At 30.2% G+C, this 19,559-nt stretch overlaps 1 protein-coding gene across 3 annotated transcripts in view; it reads right to left on the minus strand.

Moving 5' to 3' along the window:
• Window positions 1-19,559, minus strand: part of LOC118195210 (cdc42 homolog) — a 53,617-nt gene that overhangs the window by 22,719 nt on the left and 11,339 nt on the right. For all 3 annotated transcript variants that reach the window (XM_035366472.2, XM_035366469.2, XM_035366470.2), the window contains exons 2-4: window positions 17,133-17,283; window positions 9,798-9,980; window positions 5,423-5,620 (exon numbers count right to left, since the gene is read on the minus strand). In XM_035366472.2, the coding sequence (XP_035222363.1) occupies window positions 5,423-5,620; window positions 9,798-9,980; window positions 17,133-17,237 (486 nt within the window). In that variant the 5' untranslated portion in view covers window positions 17,238-17,283. The remainder of the gene's footprint in view (window positions 1-5,422; window positions 5,621-9,797; window positions 9,981-17,132; window positions 17,284-19,559) is intronic.

A 19,559-nucleotide genomic window follows, 5' to 3' on the forward strand; every position in this document is an offset into this window, starting at 1 on the left:
TATTTTCTATTTCTTTACCTCTTCATACAACGTTAAAGCATGGCTATGCATAAAGTAAATTACACTAAAAACTATATTCTGCACTGTAAGAAGGACTAGTAAATAATTAAAGAATACAATTCAACACCACTAATTTTATTCATATTTTATAATTCAACTATTTGCACTATGATATCTGAAAAAATGAACATATTCAATATTTAACTTATTATAATTTTCAGAAATGACAATAATGTTAAATTATCAACTTAGTCCATAGCTGAATATATTTTTTTCTCCCCTAAATTTTTTTAATTATGAAAATAAAATATTCTCCACAAGCTACACTTATGTTAACAATCATTAAAGCTATTGCCAATTCAGAAACAACTGATTATTATAAATAAATAATTTTATATAAATTAATAAGAAATTGAAAAAATTTAGGTTATTATAGAATGTGACACTAATTCAGATGTAAATAAGCTTTAAATATGGATATTTATTCATATAAACCTGTACCATTTATATTTTTAATGTGCATTGATTAATATTTTTAAGAGCCTTTAATGTAAAAATCAGAAGTAACATTAGCAGAGCTTATGTATTAAGCAATCAAATATAGTATGCCATTTTACACAACTGGTGAAAGTCTTATCATTTGGTATTCACATTATATCAAGGAAAAGTAACTGCTAACTGCCACCTTCCAAAAAAACAGGGGGCGAAGAATAGATTAGAACCTAAATTAATCCAAGGTAACTGGGATCATTATTACTTTTGGCTCATTTAGCAGAGACTAAACTACCTCAAAGCTACAAACTTTCTGTGCATGCATAGCATTTACGCATGCATGTTTAATGTATAACGGATGGTATAAGCTAGGCTAAAATTATCCATTTCAGTTAATGTTGCAGATTGCATTGTTCCTTAATCTTCTAATTGGATCCGGCTTATTATTTTTTGCAGAATGTTAGAGCAATTTTAAAAAAGTAAGCTTCAACTTTAGATTATGTCAAAAAGAGTTTCCGATTCTGGAGCTGCAAAAGCATCTACAAAGCGAAAGCATATTTTGATGCCCATCAAACAAAAAGTGGAATTACTGCAAAAAATGAATAAATGCATGAAGAAAGTGACAGAGAGGTTAGTGAAAATGAAAAAATTTCGATTGACAAGTTAGTCTGTATTCTCGTCACAGCAATTACATGACTTGAACACCGGAACTTTGTAACTGAACAAGAAATGATGTCTGTTTATAGAATTAAAGAGAAAGTATTAGCACATAAAATAATGCAACTTAAACAACTTACATTGAAAGGAATGTTTGATAAAGTAAACAAATAAATATTACTTTTTTTTTTTTTTTTTTTTTGTAAATTTTGATACCCTTTAGATCATAATTGCTCTTTATTTCGTAAATTACGGTTTCATATTTTTAATTCTGTAATTTTTGCATGCCATTTTACCAGATTTAAATTGATGACCTATAATCCGAAAAAACCCCTAATCCGGTATTGCCGAAGTCCCGACGAGTCCGGATTAATGACTTTGTATTGTATCTTTATTACTAGGAAAAAATTATTTCTTCCGATTAACAAATATTCCATAAAAAATTTTATTTTGTGCCTAAATATGCATGAAAAACCTAGAAGAAACTTCATCAAAGCTTAAGCAAATTGTGAATTTTTTTTAGGGAAAAATATATTAACCTTTTTTTTATGATAGTCCCCAAACTCTATTAGCTACTGCATAGTTATGCCAGTTTTAGATCAATAAAAGATTCATAAGATAGCAACAAGATGTTGCAATACCTTTAGCGGCTGTACCAAAAACTACTGTAAACTAGTAATTCGATCCTGCCCAAAACCAGCTGGTGATCTTGTTTTCATATGTAACATACATAAAATCTCTCTTAAAAGTCTTTCATTAAAGCAGAGAGCACCTTGTATGTTTTGCCATAAAACAAAAATAGTTCCAAACCGAGACATTCAGCATGGCTAATTTTCGCATTTTATTTAATCCGCATTCAAAGCATCATTGTAATTTTTGTTTTCTGGATTAATGTCATGAATGATTTGTTTGCTGTTTTCTACATTTATGTACTCTAAAACATATTCCTTTTGTTTACTACATTTCTTATCAGTAATGACTCTTAGTTTCTTAGTCTTAGTTAGTCTGAGTTTCTTATCAGTAATATATTACTGTGCATTTTGCAATAATGCACAATACGAAGGTCATTAAATGATATATTATTGCTAAGAAATGCCAAAGGATCAATCCAGGATAAAATTCCCAAATATTATTGGTTTTTATTATACTCCTTCTAGTATTACAATACTTCCCTAATTACTTCTTTAAACTGATTACCAGCTTGGTTGACAGAGGTTTAATTAATGGAGGTTCAACTGTACTTTTTATTGGATGTTTTTATTATCTTATTTAATTCTTTATAGAGTCAAAAAAAATTGGAGTCTCGCATTTTTTATGATAAAAGTATTTTTTCGCATGCCGACTTAAAATAAAAAAAGGAAATTTTCTATTTCTCAGAGGAATTTGCTTGGCAGGATAAAGTTCACCAAAAGATTTGGGTAGGATTAAAATGCATAAAATTCAGCCTTTCCCGACTAGCTATAGCTTAAACCTAAATCATCTAAATGTTTAGTAGATATGAACATTTCTATGAAACTTATGACAATTATGATATTTAACCCAAAATATGTATAATCCTTAATATCTCTCAATTATCCCATAGTTCAATTTATCAATTAGAATTTTGCAAAGCTGAAAACTTAAAATTAAAATTAATTGCTCCAATTGCTCACTTAATGGCATGTTTTGTATCCAGAACTGCACATAGAAAAGCTACACAAAACTTAGCTAGCTTAACATAAATTTCAAATGTTGGAACATTTAGACAAAATCCTTACATCGCTTTCTGTCAAAGCAAGTTTAGCTGACCAGCAGTAAGATCAGCTTATATATATACATATGTGTGTATATAAAAACAAAGTCTGAAGTGAATGACCAGGAAGAATTTCGATGGTGTAGAAGTGTTGAAGCATAATGAATAGGAAACTGGAGGCGAAGGCAGATTAAATTGTTATTTTTATTTCAGCAAACATGTTACAGCCACAAACAAGTTGGCACATTAAATGTGCTAAAAAGCTTACATTTTTGATAGATTTGCAGTAAAAAAGAAGAAGCAGACAGACTGTAGTACAGCTAGGCCAAAGTGTAAAAAGCAAGTGCGTTATGTTCAAGATGAAATCTTTATTCAGACTGAGTTAGTTTCTGTTCTCAATGCATTTTGATTGGATAGTTAATATTTCTGTAAAATTATTATTGGATGCTTGACTAGAAAATTTCCATTTACATCATCAGAATTATGTAAGAGTCATATGACATGGATTAATGTAGAAATGACACAAAGCAGAGAGAGGTTACTATTTTTAGAATTGAGAAGGGAAATTTACGTTGGGAATTTAATCTTTTACATATTCTTTTTCTTACATATATATATAAATTAACAATATGCCAACTGTACACTCATATGAAAGCTCCAATAGGAAATGTGATGTCTTATGTATACTTTTGTATTTAAACCACTTAAATTTTAAATTTCTTTGAATTTCACATCAAAACAAAATTTCATCTTCAATATTTCATTTATTCCAATTCACAAGGCATCAGAGATAAATTTGTTAAACCTTTAGAGAAAATGGTGATGATAGAATGCAGTTACACTAATGCTCACATATATTTCATTTTTATTAGTAATACTTATACATTTAAACCTATTTTTAAACAATCTGTTAGCAGAAATATAGAACAACAGATCTTAGATATTGTGCAGGCTATTGTACCATACTGTTATACAAGCATTTTATTTTTTTGCACTGAATAAACATTTACTATTTCTATGAATAACAGGTAACACAAAAATTTTACATGGTTAATTTGCTATTGATTTAGAATTAAAATATATATATATATATATATAGCAGCACTTCAACTGTCCCATTGTGTAGCAGCAATGGATTTCAAAGAATAAAATATATTTTAAGAATTTGCTTACTGTTTGAAAATTACTAGTGTGTTATGACTGCTAGGGAAAATGAATCTTATTTCTACCATCTTCAGAAAGAACATGTTAAGTTGTATACTAACAGAACTGCATTTCTTATTTGTGTTTCACAGATAAATATCATAATCCTATACTTCTGAGATATCAGAAAGTATATTTTAAAATAAATATATTTCACATTGATTTAAAAATACAGTATATAATGCATTTTGTGCAGAATATGTTATTATTCATTTGTTTAATGTTGGTGATGTCTTAACTGCATTATTTATCTGTTAGACTTAACCATAACAAAGTATCTTTTACATGAATAAATTGTTTTACATTTGCTACTATTCATGATAGTCTTGAATAGTGAATACAGGGGCACTACAGTATACAGAAGTAAATTTTCTTCTTCCTCCTCCCCCAAAATTTTAATCTTAGAAAGAATAATGGAAATTTTAAAACATTTTAATCTTAGAAACGAAATAGTACACAAGGCTAAATAAGTGAAAAAAGAAGATTAATTTAATATCCTTATAAGGTGATAAATTACATACAATATATAAAAATTTACATTTTATTTATTGTAGTATTGATTTTCTCTAAAGGAATGTTCACAAGATTTTCAGAGCACATATTACAGAAATTGAACATTTAAAGTATATTCATTAATTCAGTTCAAACATTATTATATCCGTACTTATAAAATTATGCTCACATCACTTTGAACAGGAAACTATTATTTGCACAACTAAAACCTGTTTAAAAACAGCTACAGATCCTTAAATGCATAGCAGCCACAAAGGTCATTTTTGAAGGCAGAATGCAGTAACAAGAAATTTAATACTTCATTAAGATTGAAATCACTTTCAGATTCTGAAAGTTAGTAATTTAAAAATTCATATACAATTATTCAATCACATAACAAAAATCACATAATAAAAAAAGTTATCTGAAAATTTGATGGCTTACCAATGTAGTTTATCACGGGGGGACCCAACAAATATAAACATTAGCTCAAAAACAAGTAACTTGTTGTACAGTTAGTTAAGCAACTTAAAAGCAACACTTATTAATCTTAAAACAGACATAAAAGATGCAAACAGCCACATATATCATTTTTGAAGACAGAATGCTGTAACAAGAAAGTTTTCAGATTCTGCAGGATAGTATTTAAAAAAATTCATACAAAATTATTCAATCAGATTAAAAAAAAGTGATCTGAAAATTTAATGGCTTAACAACGTAGTTTATCACAGGAAAGGAAGGGAACTCAACAAATATAAACATTAGATCAAAAACAAGTACCTTGTTATATAGTTAGTTAACAACACTTACTTTACTAATCATAAAACTGGCATAAAAGATACATACCTGGGTTAAGGCTGAACATTCAACATATTTGACAGCTTTCAATTCCTTTGCCAATTTTTCTCCCTGCTCATATGTTATAGGCTTCTGTTTATTTTTAGCTAATTTTTCTACTGTGACTACATCATCTCTTAAATCAATTTGAGTTCCAACTAACAGAAAAGGTGTTTTCTGGCAGTGATGAGTAATTTCTGGGACCCACTGAAATGTAAACCATTATTATTCACAGCAGTCGGAAATTGAAATTTTACAAGACTTTACAAACATGAAATTTAAATTTATTGTACTAATAGGCTAATAAGATGCATCATCCAATAAAATAATAAGTACTTATTAAAACGTGTTTTGAAAAATAATGGAATACACCACAAATTAAAAAGTAATCGCATTACTTTCCGATTTTGCTACTAAAGAATACATTTTTACTTCCTTGCACGAAGTAAAGGAAGTACTGCAATCACAAAAAATTCCGGGTATCATGTTTCAGCGAAAATATCTGTATTTTATTGAAATATTTTGACCGTTATCGAATGCAATTTAATGATGGTTTTTTTCAACATCTATATGCAAGGATAGAATAAAGTACTCTTTTTTTTCCAAACGAATTATAAAACTAAAATGGATTCAGAAGAGTGTTTTTTCCCTGAAGTCTTATTCTGCATTAATTTAAAAAATACTACTTTAACTGCATGTTGGTGGGCATAAAATTTCAATATCAACTGTTTGATTGATGGATGCAAAATTTTCGAGGGGAAAATAAAACGAAGATGTCATTTTCTGTGCTAACACTTTAATTTGGTAAACGTGATAATGGCATATTGAACAAAAGTGATAAATTGCATCAAATCAGAAAGGAACATAATTCGCAGTGGTGGCTGAACTTTAAGTTAATTCTAAGCCATTCCTCCTTTGTTCCTGCTATGCTAATAAAAGGAAGGCTGTAAATGCAAAATGCCACTCCAACTGAACACTGGTCTTTGGTGTTCATTTAATGTTTATGAGACTCGATAAGCACTACAAAATGCAACCCCCACGACAATTTAAGAGCCAAAAATTAAAATGTTATTCACTAGCTGCCGAGTATTAAAGCTGAAACCGTCTGATTCAATATTATTGTGGATAATTAAATTTTCCAGCTCCTCCCAAAAAAAGCTAATCAGAACATTTCAGTATACTTTCTTTTGTTTGAACATATTATCCATTCCTACACAGTGTAAACATTGGAAAACATTAAAAAAAATAAATAAATAAAAATAAAAATAAAAAATGGTGAGGGGGGTCCCAGATAGTAAACAATTCTGGTGTCTTTACACTATATTACCAAACTTAGACTTTGGATGCTGGAAAGTTAAACATTTTGAATATTTTAAGTTTGACTTACCAATATTTTACTTTAAAATAATTCTGCATTCAAAATTACTTTTACTTGAATTAGCTTACATCATAACTAGTTTTTAGAAGTTTATGACTCCAAAACACATTTTTTAACCACTTTTTATATAAATGCAAAAATTAATCTCATTTAGCGACTGCAACTTGGAATAAATCTTTGACTCAAAGTATACTCTTTTAACCCTTTGAAGGGCACCGGTATATAATATATACCGGTTATTTGTCAATTTTTTAACCTCAAGAAATGCTAATTTTTCTATACCAAAAGCTATAATCGTAAGTGTCTAGTATTTTCTTTCGATTCTAAATGGTAACATCACCTTATGAATGCTCAATATTTTACAGTTATGAAATTAATATACCTCGTTCCAGGGTATCATGTTGGAAGACTGATAAATTCTATTGGAGGGAAAGAAAAAATTCAAAGTCTTCAAATATATGACGTACACATGCTGAATCTTATATATTTACTTCATTTCAGTCAGAAGTGCTAATTAACAGAAGATTATTTATACAATTTTAAAACCGGTATATAATATATACCGGCGCCCACATTGAGGGTACCACGCCAATAGATGGCAGCACCAGTCTTCTCCTTTTCTCTGTGACATGACAGAATTTCTTTATTATTATAACAGTTTATGATGTAATAATTTTTCATGATTAATTTATTAGTCGTTTAGGATTAAATATTATGTTCATGGAGGAATGGGGAGTTTACTGATCCTGCGCTAGGACTGAATACAAGTATATTAGTTTCATTTATTCTTTGTGTACTCAGCTCAAGTTTCATTCCTCTGTGTTTAGCTAAAATTTTTATTTCAGCACTTATCCCTTTCCCAAGAGAAAGACTCATCGATTTCAAAATTGCCGTCTGGGGTCAAAACTTTACACAATTGTGGGGGTTAAACGTGGCATGCTAGCCCCCAAAAGACACCTGTTGTTTCCTGTTTTCCAAAATCCTAGAATGCAAGCAAATAAAAGGAGGCGATTGACAACCAATTTGTCATTCGGGAGTCACACCTTCTTCCCTTTGTGAGGTGTGATACGATCACACAAAGGTAAAGCTCACTTAAAATGGAAATGTACTGAAGGTCCATCTCATAGTGTAATCACAAAAACTGCTGGTTTGAAAGCATGCTTTTATTTTTTAGGGAAATTCTTTTTAATTCTTTGTTAATTTCAGATGAAAGACTAGAGAACACAAGAGAAATATGCGCTCTGGTTGATACAAATAGGTTGTTTCGGAAATAAATATTCACAGTTGGTGAAAGGAGGAAAAATATTTCTAAGGCCGGTTTTAGATGCAAACTAAAATTTATCCAAAAAAGGAGCCCCTATGAAGTCAAAGGGTTGAAAATCAGAATAAGAGCATTGAGGTGTATCAAATAATAAAATTGTTTAATGGCATCTCTTTCTGAACAAAAAGATATATTACAACCTATATTTACAAAAAATAAAAAAGTGACCCTTACTTCCTCGATGATCTAAAGTGTGTGTGCATGGAGGGGGGGGGCGATTCTGCATATCATAGTATGAAGCATGGTTTTTTTCACATATTATCTAAAGCATAAAATACAAGTTCAAAAATGCAACATACTTTCTCAGCTGAGTCAATCGCAGTGCTTTATTTTTCAATTTTTTTAATTTTCGGCTGAGTTACATCTGCTTGTAATATTATACTAGTTCAGTTACAGCATGATACGATTTACACATGCAGTATTATATTTGCTAAATTTTTTTATAAAATAATATTGAATTTAAATCAAGTTGAAAAGCTTTTTACTCATATTTTACATAAGTATGTTCAGCTGGGTTGCATCATCAAAGTGCATAAAAACATAAATTTTATTTTTAAAATTTTAAATTTCTGCTGAAATAAAAAAAAAAGTTTGTCTTTAGACTTACATAACTATATTCAAGCACTCATCACTACGCACATCAAAAGTACCCAAAATTAATTTTAAGAACAAAGATTAACAACTACCTGCAAAAAAAAAAAAAGTCCTAGAGGGGTGCTGGTATAAAATATATACCGGCTCTCAAAATTCAGGATTTCGCTCCGGATTTTTTTTAAGTCTCAATTTTGTGTCCTTGGGGTCCATAAGTTATAGTTCATGCAAAATTTTACCACAGTTTAAATTATTTTATATACCGCCCCTCAAAGGGTTAAAGGGGGTCCTTGCTTGCAATTTAGCAGACCAAGATGTGATGATACTAATGTAATTTTGATGATGATTTAAGTAACACTAGTCTCCGTTCTTTTGAGGGCAACAATTTCTTAATAACTCATTCCTTCATTCTTATCTTTTGTTTACAGTTCCCAATATTGCACTGCCAAGAAAACTGTTATTCAATTCAGTGATTTTAGATAACAAACACTTTTTTTCTTTCATCCTTTCAATGTTACGAACTATGATGCTCTATTTTTTAAAATAAATCACAGAACAAATGTAAATGCCAAAAAGCATTTAAATCTTAAGACAAATTTATGTTGAAAGAGGAAATAGTTTTCAGATGATGAATACACATCTATATGATTGCAGGTATTCTGAGTGCGTATTTTTTAAATGCTAAATAACATTCTGAAATAAAAAAGTTAAAAAAAAAACTTATATTTAAGAGAAAGTTCAGATAAATAAAATTTTAGCAAGAAAAATTATACTGAAAATTACTACAAGTAGGAGAATGGAATCTGCTTAGGTTCCTTTAACTCAGTTCTTGTTAGGGAATACTTTTGTTATGGTTTTCTTTAGTAAAAGCTAAATATATGTTAGATTTAAATATATTTAAAAAAATATTACATTCTTTGGACAAATTCAGGAAAATCTGACATTAATCTGACATTCTTGAGGTCAGATCAATGAAATCAACTATTAAATTAAGGATAGAGACATTGGACATTAGTAAATTGAAGTTTGAACATTTTAGATGTTAGTATAATATTTCTACAAAATTACATTCCATTGCAATATTCTATACATACTTTCTCTTTAACATTCTCAAAAGAAGAAGGTGAAACAACAGAAAAACACACAAGGAAAACATCTGTTTGAGGATAGCTTAATGGTCGAAGACGATCGTAATCTTCTTGCCCAGCAGTGTCAAACAGGCCAAGAGTGTAGGGTTCTCCACCTATCATAACTGTAACTGCATAATTATCAAATACCTGGGTAAGAAAATATTAATTAAGATTTTACTTTTGAGATCATACTAAGTGGAGCAATGTTAAAAGCCTATATACATATACATTTTACAGATAATAAATATGAGAAAATAAACTGGAATAAGCCAATAATACAGAAAGCTAATAAACATAAATTTTATAGATATTAAATATAGGAAAACATATGAACTTAACCAGAATAATTTTAGGAAGAGCTACCATTTTTGAAAAGTTCTAACTGAAATCCAATACATTTTAAAGATGGTATTGATACGACAGGAAAAGAAAGACAGAGATCATTTCATTGATGAATATGAAAGTAAAAAAGACAACGCATTTTCTTACAAAGAAAAGAAAAAAAAACCACCAGACAAGAGCTTTTTAAGTCTGTTTGCCAGCAAATAATAACACAGACTTTTCATATTGATTAATACTTATAGAGAGCACATGGATAGATTTAACTTATATTTTGCAAGTCTAATAACCTATTACATTCTGTGTGATACATTACATAAACTTTTCAGTTATATAAGAGAAAAGTTAACTTTTGCAAGTGCCAATAGACTATTACATTCCGTGCATTAAATTCTGTAAATTTGTCAGTTAATCCATCTGACAGAAATCATATCTGGAGTATACAGTTACCGTATTTGACGGCATATAAGACGCACCCTTATTTAGAAGGCCACACACAAGGAAAAAAAGTTTCAATAGTCCGTGCCACAATAACTTAAAATGTGGTTTTTCTTTTAGTTCTCACGTTTCGTAAAAGCCAAATAAACAATCATTGAATGCAATTACCAAACATATTTTTATTAAGGAAAATTAACAAATGGCAAGCTATTTTGAATATGATGTGTAAATTTCAATAATGAATAAATGAATGAACGGCAAGCAATCAAACATAATGCAAAATAAAGCAGAAACAACAAAAAATACAGATTCAAAGAAAACGTTGCCAATCATGAAATTAGATTTTAACCCCTTTCAAAACCATAAAAATCCTTTTCATTATCATCATCACTACTGTTTCCGTCATCGATAGTATCACCTTCTTCGAATAATGCGTTGTCTTCTGTTCCGTCAACAGCATTACTGATTCCGCACTTCTGAAAGGACTTAACAATTACTTCAACCTTTACTTCCTCCCAAAATCTTTTTACTCACTCGCAACACCTGTGAAATAGAGGGCCGCTTCATTCTACCTAAGGGTGTGAGGGCGTAATGTGGCACTCCTATCCACTTGTTCCATCGTTCTTGCACTTTTTCCTTAAATGGCTTATTCACCGATACATCTAAAGGCTGCAATTGGCTAGTCAGCCCACCAGGAATAACAGCTATCTGGGTTTTTAATTCTCTCGCTTTATTCCTTACGATTTCAGTTCTATGGGCTCTAAACTGATCCAAAACCAAAAGAGAGGGTTTTCTTAAAAGTCCATCAGGTCGCCTTGCCCATATGTTCTATAACCATAGTTTCATTCCAGCTTCGTCCATCCAACCTTTTGGATGAACATGAACAATTACACCCGTTGGAAGTTTTTCTTTCAGATAAGTTTTTCTTTTGAATATGAAAAACGGCGGTAGTTTCGTGCCATCAACACAACATGTTAGAACTACTGTATATCGGTTTTTTTTATGACCTGTGGTTTTTATGGTTATTGATTTAGACACTATAATACTCACAGTCTTGTTGGATGGTACATCAAATGTGAGTGGAATTTCATCCATATTTCCTATTTGACCGAGCTCAAAAGAAGTTTTCTTGTGTGCATTTTCTGTGCAATAGTTGTTTCTGTGCGCATTGATAAGCCTTGCCTTTTCAAGAACCTGAAGCACCAGCCCTCAGACCCTGAAAAATTCCGATTCCCATGTTTTTCTGCAAATCTTTTGGCCTCATTGATTACCATTTTGGTTGAAACACTTATCCCAGATTTCCTCTAATCTATCACTCACATTTTTACGGCATTTCCAAATTCAGGCCAAGATGCAGCTGGGCATTGAAAGTTATGTTTTTGTATTTTAGCAGTCTTCAGCTGATCTTCATGCAGTCGCCAAGAACGTATCAATTTTTTCGGTAGGTGGTGGACCGAAATGCCTTGCTGCTGCTCTGTTTCCATGCACTTTGGCGTAGTTTAACACTCCTAGTTTATACTGAAATGTATAGCTTAATCTCTTGTTTCCTGTAGTCATATTTTCCATTTCTTATATTTTTTTAAAAACAAATAGTTTTAAGCACCGATACCGACACGTGTGTCGGCTGAGTCAAAGAAAGTCTATGTAAAGAAGGAAAGGCTCCACAGACGTAATGTGACCATCGAACCTGTTCGAACTTCGACATCAGCTTTGAGCTTTGAGCTTTTTGGCGACAGATATTTCACGCATGCGCAAAATAATTATGGCAGATTTAGAAAAAGTTATGTGTGTCTAGACCTTTATCTGGGCTAAAAATAGCATTCACTATTGAAAGTTAACCTATATCCTTCATGTATAAGATGTAAGTAACTTTTTTGAGACCAAATTTAGGAAAAAAAGTGCGTCTTATATGACGTCAAATACGGTATATCTTCAAAAAAGGTTTGCATTATATTTCTACTTCTATACAGTATTTTAAGAAACCTATAAGAAAGGCAAGCATTCATTTTGGTTATGCTCCTGTAGGATACACTATCCTTCCTAGCCACTTCTCAAGGAAATAGCCCTTTAAACTATTTTGTTGGATGCTGATCTAGATCTCTACATCTGAAATCTTACGACTACTAGAACTACAGAGGATGTTCATATATTTTTATAACGATTTTCCATAGCTTTATATATAAATCTACACTAGAATTTTAATGCATTAATTATTTATTTTAATATGTTCCGTCTGATAGCCATTTTGTTGAACTATCATATTATATCTTGATTTCAAGGATAAAAGTTCTTGTCTTAAAACAAAAAGATTGATTTTATTTAACAATTTTCCACAGTCCATCCAATGTTTTGGGATACAGCTTATAAAGAGTTTATTTTAAAAGTCCAAATGCACAATAAACATAGGAGTCACATCAGGAGACTTAAGTGGGATGCATTTAAAGGGAATGGCTTCACTTCTATTTATTTATTTATTTATTTTTTCAAAAAATGGAGCAGCAGATTTAGAGGTATGACTCGCAGCCTTATCCTAATGGAACTTAACACAGTGAATATTGTTTGGATAAAGAGTTGGAATTTCTTATTTGAAAACAGGTGTTAAAACATATTTCTCATAGTAATCTGAATTAATTTGGACATTTTTTTCTACTGTCCTTATTTTAAGTTTTCTGTTATAATCCAGTAATAACCATAAAAACTATAGAAAAACTTTCCTTGTTTTCTCCAAACCAACAAATTATGTCTTTCTCCTCTTTTTCAGTAAAAAATCTATCTTTTCTATTGCAATCAAATAAGTATATCCAAGATAAGTATATTTTAAATATTAGCTTAAATCAGATTTTATAATTTTGTTCACAGTTCTTACAGCAATCTTTAAAGATTTTGCAATAGCTTTTTGGGTAGGGGGATTTTCCTTTAAAGTATGAGATATGACTTTAGATTTAGTAAGAGCTGTATGTACCTTTGTTGGGTATGTAATTTTTGCCTTTTTTCCAGTCTTATGTATATTTTGACATTTCTTTCCTTTCATATTAATTATGCCGGTTTTTAATGTGTAGAAATATTAAAACCATGCTTTTCACATCTTTTTTTTTTTTAATAACTGAATAAGAGTATTTCTCTTCGGACAGCACAAAAAAATAGCTTTCAATCCATTGCTTATTTTTCAGTGCCCTTTTAAAGAAAAGAATATTTTTAATGCTGCAGATGATAATTTAACCTTATTCTAATTTGATACTAGTCACTTTTGTATTTTAAAATTAATATTTAATTTCAAGGAGAAAAAATCAAAATCATTACGAAAATGTGTGAACACCCTCTATATTTAAAATTGCATATATATGCACATAGATATTCCTAACAATTTTAAGAGATTCTGTTTGTGTGCATATATCAGACAGCCTTACTTTTCTCCCTTTTTCCTTAGAAAATGCTATTAAGTTCATAAATTTTAATATATCTTCAGACAGTGTTGAATACTGCTGGCTGTCACACTCAGCATTTATCAGAAAGTTCTTTTACAGATGACGTGCAATATGGTTAAAAAAAATGCTTATGGATCATCTAATACCATATATAATCAAATATAAGATGAGTTCCAATTTAAGACATTTTTTCGATGATTACTGGATTTTTTTTGCATGAATACAAATGAATAAATTCTGCTTTACAATCTATGATTCTGAAATATAAACTGAAACATAATTTAGGTACTGACAGTATTTGTAATAAACAGCCATTCTCCTTAAATGAAAGTTGTAAACTTAGGACCTGTTTTAAAACTGTATACATTTTAACAAAAGTATTTCTATTTACGCACACATTATGCACTTATAAGGACTTTGACACTGCAATTGTTTCCTGCTGTCACTTTCTCTTGCTATTGAGAGTCTTGTAAGAAGATTCCTTTGAATTTTCTAAATAAAAGAAGTTTTGAGGGTAACAGTAGGGAATGAAGGATTATTTCATCTACCGTACAACTCAAAAACATGTACAATTTTAGCGTTTTTTTTATTAATATATGCATTTCAAATTACCAATATTTTGCATTAAACACTGGAAAGGAGGACCTCTCATCTTATATTCATGTAAATACAGCACAGTCAGTTCAATACAAATGAAGTTGAATACAAATGAAGATTCTCTTCTAGCGAGAAACAGACATACTTATGTAGACATAATCTATATTTATGTTTTGGGAAAGTTTCCTGCTCGTTATGAAAAAATAAAATTACAAGTTTGACTTTCATATAACAAAAACTGACCAAGATAATTATTTCAAAATTTGCAATTTTTGATTTTCAACTTGCTTTGAGAGATCAATTAAACGAAGTGCAGCAAAAGATGTCTATAATTTAATAGGCTGTAAGATGATGTCATCTGATGACCACATCAGATTTTTTTAATATCTACTAAAACTGTTAATCTCGGAGAAGTATCATATGTGTTTCTTTTATTATAACAAAAAGCAATAACAATGTCTTCAAAATCTGTAACATGCCAAATCCAGAAATTCATTTTTGCATATTGAGATATCCAATTCCACAGATTTATAGAATATTTTAACATTTCCTTGTTGAAGAGACCACAGTCATCAAAATTAGCAAACTAAACAATCATCTAAACTCTAACATGCAAGTTTTAAAGTATTGGCAACAATTAATGTGATGGCCATTTCAACATACAACTACAGTCAAAAGTCGTTAATTCGGACACCCATAATCCGGACCTCAAAGCTACAAACTTTCTGCGCATGCGTCGCGTTCATGCATGCGCATAGGCGTTTACGAGTGTGCGTAAGACTGCCTGCGAATGTGTGTGTGCGCATGCGCGTTTAATGTGTAACGGACGGTATAAGCTAAGCTAAAATTATCTAATTCAGTTAATGTTGCAGATTGCGTTGTTCCTTAATCTTCAAATTGGATCCGGCTTATTATTTTTTGCAGACTGTTAGAGCAATTTTATAAAAGTAAGCTTGAACTTTCAATTATGTCAAATAGAATTTCCGATATATATTTATTAATATGTAAAGGATATACAAAGCGAAAGTATGTTTCGAAATCCGAAATCTGTTTATCAATTTCACACCGCTGCGTGCAATGAATTGGAAGTTGATCTGTCAACACTATCCTTATCTTCAGAGCAGTTGTTTTTATTTTATATGGCTTATAATTCCTTACTAAATGTAGTATTTCATCTTGATGTACTCCGTCTTTGATATGATTTAAATCAAGCTCCTCGTCATTATAATTCGCTTCGGATAGTGAAAGTGACCCAGAGGTTATTGAAAATGAAAAAATTTCGATTGACAAATTAGTCGGTATTCTCAACACAGCAATTATAGGACTTCAACAGCGGAACTTTGTAACTAAACAAGAAATTATGTCTGTTTAATAGAATTAAAGAGAAAGTATTATCACATGAAACGAAGCAACTTAAACAACTTACATTGAAAGAAATGTTTAATAAAGTAAACAAATAAATATTAAGCTTTTTCTTTTTGTAAATTTTGATATCCTTTAGACCATAATTGTTCTTTATTTCATAAATTACGGTTTCATATTTTTAATTTTGTAATTTCTGCATGCCATCTTACCAGATTTAAACTGATGATCTATAATCAGGAAAAATCGATAATCCGGAATCGCCGAAGTCCCGACGAGTCTGTATTAACAACTTTTGACTGTATTACATTTTTAACAAAATCTGAAGTTGAACAGATTAAAAAAAATATTACATACACACATATATATTAAAAATAAAAACTATGTGGGTTAAAGATCAATACAGTGAATTTTTTTTTTCCTCTGGCATTTTTAAGAGATTGCAAACAGTGTGAAATAGAACTGTAGTATATTTTACGAAATTTTAAAATGTAGGGGATTAGATTTTTATTGCAGTTCACTAGATGCTGTAACATTAAGCATTCAGAATTAATAAATTTATGTACATATAAAAACATTAAAAAAATCAGGTTTAGCAAATAGAACTAATTATAATTTTAAATGCATTTTTTTACAACTCCTTTTCCCACTCACTCTTACCAGAGTTAGTTTACATATATGCTACTTTCATAAGCTTGATAGCCATGCAAAAAATCAATATATGCCTCTGCTGCTACTTTTACAATACACAGGATGAAACAGACACATAAGAATGAGAAATCAAGCAAACTAAACATTTTACTTATACAAATCTAATAATTCAGGTAACAGGTAGATAAAGTAACAAATGGTTTCCCCCCAAGCTTCCCCCCCTCTCAAATTAGAATGTGAAACGCACTTTCTTAGAATTCATTTTTGAAAGGAAAAAATATTTTTGCATGATTAAAATTGAACAAGAAGAAGCATTATAGAATTATGTGTTTTCAATGCTGATAAAAACCACTTAGAATATCCTATTTGCAATAGACACACATTCAAGCAAAAAATAAGTATACTTAAGATATAAACAATTTTACAAAATATATGCTAAAAAAAATTAACACAAATGCATGAAGCAAACCCTTTTAAAGTTACTTACAGTAGGAACATACTCTGATGGAAACTTATTCGTTGTATACGATATAAGAAGGCATGTCTTTCCCACAGCTCCATCTCCAACTACTACACACTTGATAGTTTGCATGATTTCGGTTCTCTTACGGACAATAGGCCAGGTCCAGCGTGGCTGCCTACAAGTAACAAGAAGTTATATAAATACATAAAAAGACATGGGATTTAATGTTTCCAATTATTCATTTCTTTCTTTTGAACTAATACAGAAAGAGTCCAATTAGCTTAATAAAATAGCTTAAGAGTTTGTTTGTATATCCAAACTCTTAAGCTATTTTTTATAACCTATCTAAAGTTGTTCACAAATGCAAATTTTCACAGAAATAGCATCTAATACTAATCTAATAATTTAAAAGGACAATTATCCTTAAATTAAATAAAATAATCCTTAAATTTAAAAGGACAATTATTAGTTTTATTACTAAATATAACATTTTAAATTATAACTTAGCTGGTGTTCTTTTAATCTTTTTACTGTACTATCAAAAATATTGTTCATATATAGATGCTAGCAGTACTATAGGTTTTTCAAATCTACTGAATTTCTACATACTTCAGAATAGTCAAAATTATATCCATTAACACACATTAAATTACCAAGAATTTGATTAAATTCAAATTGAATTCTTGATATGTCTCAAAGAAAAGGACACAATTTTCACATAAATGATGAGCACTATTATGTACTAAATATTTATAAAAAGTTCAGTAATTCCCGAAATTTTATAAAATAAGCAAATCAATTCATATCAATAGCAAAACTGAATTCAATATAAAGAATATGGAAAAAAATTTTAACTCTTACAGAAGTTAATTCTCAAGTTATGAGCAAAAAATGTATTTCAATTTACAAAAAATCCTTTTATTTTAATGAAAATATAAAATTTAATCTTGTTTTAGAGAAGAATGAAAATAATTCTACTTACATACAGAGAACTATCCATTTTAAATGAAAAAAAGGAAGGTGTCCCACAGTCAAATTTAACTATAATACTCAATACACAGCCTGATAATTATTACCAGTAGTCATTATGTAACTTCTGTCACATGAAGCAAACAAGCAAGCTAATTCTGATGCCATATAAAAGTATGTATATAAAATTATAACAGTTTGTAACAGACTTTTTAAAAGAAGTTTGTTTATTTGAAATACTCTCGATAGGGGTTTTAAGAAAGATTTATATTGTTCTTATCGGCATGACATGATAATTATAAAAGAAATTACTCAAAAATTAAGAGAAATTTAACTCTGTAAACAACATTCTTGTTATGTTGCATATATATATATATATGGTCTGAAGTTCTCAGATGCTTTAGTTTTAAAAAGCCTCACAACTTCATAAAACAGTACCTCCATATCCACAGTTTACAACACGAGGAAAAAAGTTCTTTGAAATTTCAAAATGCATACCTAATGGTAAACTGCCTAAGGCTAAAATATTAAATACAGCCAAACAATTAAGCACTATATTTCCACAGTAACTATGACAACACAGTTTCCTAACAGATGTAAATAAATGAGAAAGGAGTGAAAATGGTAATGTTTCAACATATCTAATTGAGAGTACAAGTTGTTCATCAAAATCTTTTTAGTTCTTGCTTTTCTTAGCTCATCTTCTCATAATCCCAATGGCTATGAAAATGTGAATGAGAAACTACAGCTATCTGTGGTCAAAGCATCCAACCCCATCTTTCCTGTTACAAGTAGAACAGAAACTTTGCTCAGATGGAGAATGGTGGTGTAGATACCCCAATGCCAATATGCGAGGATCCGTTCAAATGGCAATTGAACAAAGCTGAAAACATTTATACTACTTGATTTTCATGGTGCCCATTATCAAAATGGTGGCAAGATTATCGCTAAGTTTGCAATACTCGCATATAATTTATGGCTACCATATCTCCATGACTGCTTTTAATATGGTATCAAAAGGCTTATCTTTCCCATAAAATTTCCACCACCATGAATTCTGAAAGATAAGACTATACAATGTGGAACTGGACCCCTTTGCTTTTTGTTTTAGGTATGAGAACCTGTTTTGAAACAACAAAATTAAATGTGTGATTTACAGTAAAATAGCTATAATCACATTTAATTTTGTTGTTCCAAAACAGGTTCCAAAAGCTATTTTGCTATTTTTGTTTGGAAAGCTTGAAAAGCTATTTTATTGTTCCAAAATAGCTTTTCAAGTTCATCAGTTTTATAGGCTCACCAACAATCTGAACATATTGCCGATCCTTCCACTACGAGTCTACAATCATTGATATCAGTATGCTTACTTCTCGATTTGAAACTCAAAAGCACTTGCCACTTTCATGGCATAACCTGCTGAATTTGGAAGTACCCTGTCAGCATCATTTTTTCCTGTTTGTTGCCACACAAACAAACTCTCGC

The sequence above is a fragment of the Stegodyphus dumicola genome, chromosome 3 (genome assembly GCF_044657685.1).
Source record: "Stegodyphus dumicola isolate Sdum_Otavi_A_Nest chromosome 3, ASM4465768v1".
NCBI classification, from domain to species: Eukaryota; Metazoa; Arthropoda; class Arachnida; order Araneae; family Eresidae; genus Stegodyphus; species Stegodyphus dumicola.